General features: G+C 41.7%; 1 protein-coding gene across 2 annotated transcripts; it reads left to right on the forward strand.

Moving 5' to 3' along the window:
* Positions 1-576: 576 nt before the first annotated feature.
* ZNF12 (zinc finger protein 12) lies at positions 577-9,015 on the forward strand. 2 transcript variants are annotated; one of them, XM_027125734.1, is made up of 3 exons: positions 582-1,675; positions 1,944-2,039; positions 4,901-9,015. In XM_027125734.1, exons 1-3 carry the CDS (start codon positions 1,642-1,644, stop codon positions 6,751-6,753), a joined length of 1,983 nt encoding a protein of 660 aa, XP_026981535.1. In that variant the 5' UTR covers positions 582-1,641; the 3' UTR covers positions 6,754-9,015. The 2 variants fall into 2 exon arrangements, with proteins under 2 accessions (XP_026981536.1, XP_026981535.1); XM_027125735.1 differs by lacking the exon at positions 1,944-2,039 and having other exon boundaries at positions 577-1,675.

Raw genomic sequence — 9,015 nt, forward strand, 5'->3', positions numbered from 1 at the left:
CCATCTTAAACGGCCTCTGTGCTTGGCGTGGTCTTTTCCTTAACCTCTTCCACACCATTCCTCCCTCCACTTTCTTTTGAAATCACCTGAACTTTTTTATGTTTAACATGCTGGTCCTGTGTTGTATTCCTTTGTTGGCAATTGCATAAACTTAACAGCCACATTACATTTAGTTATTTAAATTTACTTCTCTGTTTTCTGCTTCATATTTGTCCTCCTTTCACGAGTAATAGGATACACTTTAGATTATCAACAATAATAGTAGGTATCATTGAGAAGCATTTTATGTCCAAAGAACTATGTTAAGTGCTTTCCATGGATGAACCCATTTGATATTGACCTGTATTATTATGTGATAGGTACCATTATTATCTTTTTTTTTTTTTTTTTTTGGCTGTACGCGGGCCTCTCACCGTTGTGGCCTCTCCCGTTGCGGAGCACAGGCTCCGGACATGGCTCACGGGCCCAGCCGCTCCGCGGCATGTGGGATCCTCCCGGACCAGGGCACGAACCCATGTCCCCTTCATTGGCAGGCGGACTCCCAACCACTGCGCCACCAGGGAAGCCCCCCCATTATTATCTTTATTTCAGAGATGATGGTACAGAAGGAAACAGTTTGTAATGACTGATGTGAGTGTTCGTGAATTTATTCAGAAGATCCACGCTAAAACGTCTGGGTGTGGCAATTTCTAGTTCTTTTGTGAGCTCTCTGTCCCTTGTCAGGAGTGTGCTTCTCCCCTGGAAGGTGTTCATGGGAAGAAGGGATTCCAAGTCCCCAGCTGGGAATTAGGGGCAGCTGACCCAGCTGTCCCCGACAGCTCGTTTGGCAGGTCAGGGTCAGACCACTCCAGGCTTATCTTCATAGTAAAATACGGAACTAGGATGTGTTGCCTGGCTTGCTTGTTACTTTGGGAAGTGTGGCCAGTACTGCAGCTCACCTCCTTCTGTGAGCGGTAGGAGAAGCTTAGGACAGGAATGGGACACATGTGTCCGGAGTTTAGGAGAGAAGCCTGGGCTGGCGATATAAATTTGGGAAATGTTGACATGTAGATGGTAATTAAAGCCATGAGGCCAGATGGGATCACCATCAAAGCAAAGTGTAAAAGAAAATAACTGAGCCCCAGGTCCCTCTAACTTGAGGATGACTCAGGGGAGAGGAGGAGCCAGCAAACGAGACTGAGAAGGAGTGGCCGGGGAGGTAAGAGGAGGACCACGCTGTTAACAGTCTGGAAGCCAAGCGAAGGGGCACAGTGCATCCCGGGTTGGCACGTGTGCCCTCAGGCCTGTGCTCCTCGGGGGCAGGGGCTTTGTCTGCTGTTGTAGGTCCCCAACAGCCAGGATTGTTCCTGGCTCACAGTGTAAGACAATATTTTCTTTCTTCGTTGTACACTGAACGAACTCATAGCAGTGTATTGCATTTATTTTCCTCCCACGAGATCCATAACGTAAAAGAGGTATACAGTGTTAACTTTCTTGGTGAGCTGGGTGAGCTCTTGTCCCCCTAAGTCTTCTCCACGTCACCCAGTTCCCATCACGGTGCCATTACAGGGGCCAGTGTCATTCAAGGACGTGGCTGTGGACTTCACCCAGGATGAGTGGCAGCAGTTGGACCCTGAGCAGAAGACAACCTACAGGGATGTGATGCTGGAGAACTACAGCCACCTCGTTTCTGTGGGTGAGGAGAACCTGCTTTCTGAATTGCTGAGATAAACAGGATTTCCCTCTAACTTACTGACTTTAGCTTTGAATTTAACGGGACAAATGTGAGTAATCTGGGGCACCAGGCAGGAGGGCATTTGGTCTTTGCCTCCAAGTAGGTTCTAATTTTGGTACAGCACAGATGGCCACTTCTGTTGTGTAGCTCGAAAGGCAGCCCTTTGCTTAGATGACAGATCTGGAAGCCCAGCAGCCAGGCTCAAGTTCTCTCTCATTTCTGTTAACAGGGTGTCACATTATCAAACCGGAAGTTATCACCAAGTTGGAGAAAGGAGAAGAGCCATGGATAGTGGGAGGAGAATTCCTACTTCAGAGTTACCCAGGTGTGTGAGTGAGGCAGTGAGGAGGTCGGTAACTCAGAAGTGTTTTTCCCTGGAATTTTTTAATGGTGCCAAGCCTTAGAAGTGACTAAGGAGAGTTGCTCGTGTGCTGTAGCTACACGAATCTCACTCCCAAAGACTTCCTCCTTCCCCACAAAAGCTTATGTTGGTAGAGCTCCTCCACGCTTGCTTCTACCCAGAACCAAACCCACTCACTTCCTTCTTCCTCTTAAACCTCAGATCCTCTTGTTCTTACAGCATATTCAGTAACCTCTTATCGTAGATTCTTTTTGCTTTCAGCCATTCATAGTCTGTTACTAGAGAATAACTCGTGACTCTCCATATTCTTTTTACTTCCCTTTTTTCTTGTTTCCCATGAAATGCCTCAGACTTGTTTCTGTCTGCAGTTTCACTTCTCACTTCTCTTTCCTTGAGGTCAGAGGTCAAACCCCCGTCTTGTGCATAAACCAGTAAACTCAGTTCACCTTTGCTGTCATGAGCACAGGTGCTGGTCATTCCTGAGACGAGTGCTGCTGGAGTTTGGTATCTCCCTCTTCCTCCAAATGCCCATTTTCATCTTGTCTCCTATTTACTGTTCTGTGGCCAGGGCCTTGAATGCTGTCGTGTCGGAGTAGGTGTGGAGTGAGTAGGAGGTACAGAAATGAGTCGTGGCTCATTTATCCTCCCACCCCCCCCTCCAGAAATGTCTCTGAAGGATCTGCTTCGCACTTCAGTGGTTTGTTCCCCGACTTCTTCAAAGGGCTCCTCCTGTCTGAAGTCTTGAGGGTTTTTGTCTGTTTAATGCTGCATTGTCCACCCTGTCCTCTGGTTCAGTGTTTCCTGTGGGAGCAGTAGGCGCTCCTTTATTCTGACTGGATTTGCAAGATGTGTTCATCTGCCTTTCTAACCCATCTTATCACTAGTCTCATAGGGTAAGCCTACAGCAATTCCCTGTTGATTGCTAAAAAGAATTTAAACTCCTCCTCCTTTAAGAATTACCCAATATCGGCCCTGTGTTACCTGGAAATTTTAATTTTCTATTGTTTTCCGAAACTCCGGATAAACTCCCTTTGGTCCACACTTCTAAATGTCTTCTGTTTCATTGGGGTGTGGGTTATTTGTCCAGATTACACATTCTTTAAGTCTGAACTCAAATATTCAAACCCTCCTTGAAGTTTTTCCTTCCAGCTCTAATCATCACTCCAATCTCTTCTTTGACTTTGACTCCACCTCATCATGGTGATGCCTTAAAAAAAAAGCTAGGTCTGATCAAGGAATCTGTTATTTGATTATGTATTTTTTGCTTGAGCTTCTGCACACCACGCCCCCCATAATCCAATAAAGAAAAGGCCATGTTCTCTCCCCTCATCATAGTATGTAATATATAGCACATGTTTATTTCTTTGATTATCTGAGGAGCCAGGTCAGTGAAAGAACCTTCTTGTCCATTCAATCAGAAATAATTTATAGGCAGGCATTTCTTTTTATTTTATTTTTATTTTTTTATTGAAGTATAGTCAGTTTATAGTGTTGTGTTAGTTTCAGGTGTACAGCAAAGTGATTCAGATATAGGCATTTATTTCTAAATATGTATGTCTAGGTGACATCCCATATATTCTGCTGGTAGTCGAAAGATGTCCATATGATTAAAATTAAGAACAACTATGATTTCTATTGAGGGGTTCAAAAGAAATAGGAAATAGAGCCATACTTTCTAAGAGGTTTTGGTTAAGAAAAGAGAACAGAGATGCATGGGTAATTTAAAAGTCAGCATTGCACATGGAATGTTAATGTTCCAATGCAAGGCTGAATCAAAAATATATGGAGAGTAATTATTTTCAACTATAAGGGGAAATGGAGCTAATTAACTTGAGAAAGGACTTGAATAGTATTTTTTTTTAAGCATGGACACACCCTAAAAGATAGGGTTTGAGTGGATCAAGGCTGGAAGTCCGGCAAACTTAGTAAAACAATAGGAGCAGAGACCTGTGGTTGAACGTAAGCTGGAGCATTGCTGGTACCAGACATCTCGGTGTAGGTGACAGTGCTTTAGCCTGTGATCTGTCTCTCCACTTGATGTGAAAGTGCCATGGTGTAAAGTGCTGATCCACCTCCTGAGACTGATTCCTCCTTGTCCTTGTCCACTGGCTAAACTCATTGTCGCCCCATCAGTTTACCTGTTTGCAGTGAGTCCTTTCACATCTAAGAATTGGTCATTCACCCAGCATCTTTTGTCTTCTCATCATTGCTCCACGTTTGTATTTTACCTTCTATACCCAGTTTTGAACAAAATCTTAAAAGTAGCAAAGATCAAAGGTGCTTGTGTGTGTTTTTGCTGCGTTGGGTCTTCGTTGCTGTGCGTGGGCTTTCTCTAGTTGTGGCGAGCAGAGGCTACTCTTTGTTGCAGTGTGCAGGCTTCTCACTGTGGTGGCTTCTCGTTGTGGAGCACAGCCTCTAGGTGTGCGAGCTTCAGTAGTTGTGGCACACAGGCTCTAGAGCGCAGGCTTAGTAGTTGTGGCACATGGGCTTAGTTGCTCTGTGGCATGTGGGATCTTCGCAGACCTGGGCTCAAACTTGTGTCCCCTGCACTTGCAGGCAGATTCTTAACCACTGCGCCATCAGGGAAGCCCGGTGCTTGTGCTTTTGTCAGCTTTTCTCACCACTGGAGATTGTGGAGGTTGTGTGTGTGCATGTGGGTGCTTATTCCAAACCAAAAGAATAAGGGAAAAAAGTACACTTGGAATTGTTTTCATCTGTCCATGAAGCTAGCACCTGTGCCACAAAGAAATGGCTTGTGTACAAGTCACATCTCATATCTTATATAGGAAGATGTATAAAAATTGGTTAATTTTGCCTCTTTTTAGAAGAAGACTGGGAAGCCCATGATGTGATAGAGGGAGCCCAGGAAAATGAAGACAAACATTCAAGGCAAACCGAATCTGTCAACAACAAAACCCTGATTGAAGAGAGAGGTAATGTTTTTGGTAAGACTTTTAATGTGGAAACAAACCCTGTTCCTTCAAGAAAAATATCCTGTAAATGTGACTCATGTGGAAAGAGTTTAAAATCTACTTCAGAATATATTAGTAGTGATGGAAGCTATGCAAGAATGAAGCCGGATGAATGTAGTGCATGTGGGAAATCTCTTCTCCATGTTAAGCTTGAAAAAACCCATCTAGGAGATAAACCTTATGAATTTAATCAAAATAGGGAGGCTTATGCTCTAAATGAAGGAAGTATTTATCAGAACATTCATATTTTAGAGAAACCCTTTGAATATATGGAATATCAGAAAGCCTTTCAAAAGGGTACAGTGTTTGTTAATCATATGGAGGAGAAGCCCTACAAGTGGAACGAATCTGAAATAGCCTTTCTCCAAATGTCAAACCTCAGTGTGCACCAGAGAGCTCATATGGAAGTGAAGCCCTATGAATGCAATGCATGTGGGAAGTCCTTCTGTAAAAAGTCAAAATTTATTATACACCAGAGGACTCATACAGGAGAGAAACCTTATGAATGTAACCAATGTGGGAAATCCTTCTGCCAGAAGGGAACCCTCACTGTACATCAGCGAACACACACAGGGGAGAAGCCCTATGAATGTACTGAATGTGGGAAAACTTTCTACCAGAAGTTACACCTCATTCAACATCAGAGAACTCACTCAGGAGAGAAGCCCTATGAATGTAGTTATTGTGGAAAATCATTTTGCCAGAAGACACATCTCACACAACACCAGAGAACACATTCAGGAGAGAGACCCTATGTTTGTCATGACTGTGGAAAAACCTTCTCCCAGAAGTCAGCACTTAATGACCATCAGAAAATTCACACAGGCGTGAAACTCTATAAGTGCAACGAGTGTGGGAAATGTTTCTGCCGCAAGTCTACTCTGACTACACACCAGAGGACACACACAGGAGAGAAACCCTACGAGTGCAATGAATGTGGGAAATTCTTCTCTCGGTTGTCATATCTCACTGTACATTACAGAACTCATTCAGGAGAGAAGCCCTATGAATGTAACGAATGCGGGAAAACCTTCTACCTGAACTCAGCCCTCATGAGACATCAGAGAGTCCACACAGGAGAGAAGCCCTATGAATGTAATGAATGTGGAAAGTTATTCTCCCAGTTGTCATACCTCACTATACATCATAGAACTCACTCAGGCGTGAAACCCTATGAATGTAACGAATGTGGGAAGACCTTCTACCAGAATTCAGCCCTTTGTAGACATCGGAGAATACATAAAGGAGAGAAGCCTTATGAATGTTACATATGTGGGAAGTTCTTCTCTCAGATGTCATACCTCACTATACATCACAGAATTCATTCAGGAGAGAAGCCCTATGAATGTACTGAATGTGGGAAAACCTTCTGCCAGAATTCAGCTCTTAATAGACATCAGAGAACACACACAGGAGAGAAAGCCTATGAGTGTTATGAATGTGGGAAGTTCTTCTCTCAGATGTCATATCTCACTATCCATCATCGAATTCATTCAGGAGAGAAACCTTTTGAATGTAACGAATGTGGGAAAGCCTTCTCTCGGATGTCATATCTTACAGTACATTATAGAACTCATTCAGGAGAGAAGCCCTATGAATGTAACGAATGTGGGAAAAAATTCTACCACAAATCAGCCTTCAATAGCCATCAAAGAATTCACAGGAGAGGGAATATGAACGTACTTGACGTGGGAAGGCTTCTTTGAAGTCACACCTCATTTAATGTCACAGAACCCTCAATATTTCTACCATCCTAAGATAGTTCACACAGGTGAGTGTGGACAAGCCTTCGAGCATTATAGTCAGACTTGGAATCTGGAAGTTCACAGGATGGAAACCACAACTGTAACTAGGCCCCATGATGGGTTGACAAGAGTAAAAATTTATTGATACTTAAATTGTACATAGGTTCACCATGGATTCAAACTATTTCACATATCAGGGAATTCAGACCAAGGGAAAATCTCTCAACTTAAGGAATGTGGAGAACATATTCTGTTGGAAATTATGAATACTGAAAGTTATGTTTCTGATAAAATATAAAGCTTTTTGTAAAAAAGGAGCAGCAGAAGATGGCCATTGTGAATAAATATGCTCCTTATGTAAATAGAAGCTGTAAAGTTGTCAGGTAGCTACTCAAGACAGCAACATGGCAACATTAAGCTCATATGAGTGGGTCCTGAGGATGTAGGACTAATGCTAATGCTTTTGAGGGTGTTTTGGTCTGTTTGTTTGCTTTTTAAGATGCTGCATTACAGGAATTGTTTGTTCAGTTTGAGTCATGTTTGAAAAGGCATCCTATCCTTATTAGAATAATTTCTAAGGCATATGGTAAAGACCCATTTTAAGTAGCACCACTATGTTAGTATCTTAATATGCATTGTTATTGAACTAATATTTGAAGGATAAGAAGTATGCTTCTTTTTGTAATCTTCCCTGGCATTTATAAATGCATTTTGTCATTGGTAATGAACTAAGTCTTCCATAAGGGAGCCAGTGTTCTTAATAATGTTTTCAACTGTATCTGAATTAGCAAGAGATAGAAATCTATGCAAAAAATAGCAAATGGCATAGATAATTTACAATTGTTAATGCTAGAAGTCTGTAGTGAGGAACATAGGACTCATTGCACTCAGTACAGTTTTTTAGATGAACCTAAAATAGTTTCATTTTAATCTAATTTTTTCCACCTACGGTTTTTTATTTAGATGCCTACCTAAGTGTAAGTGTGCAGAGCACACATAATGTGTAACCTAGGAATTAATTTTATTTGATAGGATGGTATTTTTAAACACTGTGCTTTGCTCCTTCCTGAATGGATTAAGAGTGGGTTCATATGGCTTTGTAGCTGGCATTGTTGGGTGACCACCCTAGTCACTCGCTCCTTATTGTTGGCTGGCCAAGTTTGGGTATCCATTTCTCCTGACAGAACAGAAAAATCCTGATTAGTTTCAGCCAATAATGATAATCCCTTTCTCATGGCCAGCAACTGGTTTAGAGTGGTCCAAGGACCCATTCTAGACAAATAAAGGAAACATCTGACAGGTTATTTCTGGAAAAGTTTTCTTCAAAGCTTCAAGGAATCATGCTGGGTGAAATGGAACCTTGAACTTTTCCTCCTCTGGAATGTGATGCCTGGCTCTGTCTTTCAGCAATGAATTATGATATAATTTGCACGTGGCAGAGCAGAAAGATTAGAAGAACCTGGGACCTGGGCAATGCTCTTGAGCCACTGAACCAGCCAGCCATGTAGCCATTCCACCTCTGGACTGTTTCTTTTCTGAAAGACTAAATTTATTTTTAAGATGATTGATTTAGGTTGTTTTTAGGGATAACTAAAGATACAGAGTTTGTAGGAGTTACGCGATTGAGAAGTGGACTTTAGGCAAATCATTTATTTTGAACTGCTGATTTCGAAATTACCTTATTTTCTGTAAATTTTGGTGTAAATAGTTTAAGCATTAGAAAACCTGAAACCATTAAATGTGTATGTTTTTCTAAATTGTTATGTTACTGACCTAAGAACCTCTGGAACCTGATAACGATGTCAGGTATATCTATCTTTTGGTAATGCATGACATAAATTTTGTTTAGGTTAATTTGTTATTCATGGATCATTGCTATCATGTTGACAATATATGGTGTCAGGTAAGGACCTACTTCTGTTGTCCAGTGATTAGCCTGATAGCCTGTATTATTTGAGTAATTCACCCCTTACCACGGAGATGAAATGCCATGCTTCTCAAGTATTTGTCACTCATGGCACCTGTTTTTTGTTGCTTATCACTTTTCCACCATATGATCTTGAGTCTGCTACATAACAGGAATTAAAATTCTGGTAGAGTGTATAATAGTTTTGTGTAGCAACTATATTTGTTGAAATGATATTTGCAGAGGTTTCCTACACTAGAGGGAAGTAGCTTAAATAAACAGTATGCATTTTAAGTAAAATATTTGAAAAGTTTAAA

The sequence above is a fragment of the Aethalodelphis obliquidens genome, unplaced genomic scaffold, assembly GCF_003676395.1.
Source record: "Aethalodelphis obliquidens isolate GAN/ISIS:26980383/991018 unplaced genomic scaffold, ASM367639v1 scaffold30, whole genome shotgun sequence".
Classification (NCBI taxonomy): domain Eukaryota; kingdom Metazoa; phylum Chordata; class Mammalia; order Artiodactyla; family Delphinidae; genus Aethalodelphis; species Aethalodelphis obliquidens.

Coding starts and splice junctions, on each gene's coding strand:
- ZNF12 (XM_027125734.1), top strand. CDS start 1,642: ATGCTGGAGAACTACAGCCACCTCGTTTCTGTGG. Junction 1,676..1,943: donor CAGCCACCTCGTTTCTGTGG/GTGAGGAGAACC, acceptor TTCTGTTAACAG/GGTGTCACATTATCAAACCG. Junction 2,040..4,900: donor CCTACTTCAGAGTTACCCAG/GTGTGTGAGTGA, acceptor GCCTCTTTTTAG/AAGAAGACTGGGAAGCCCAT.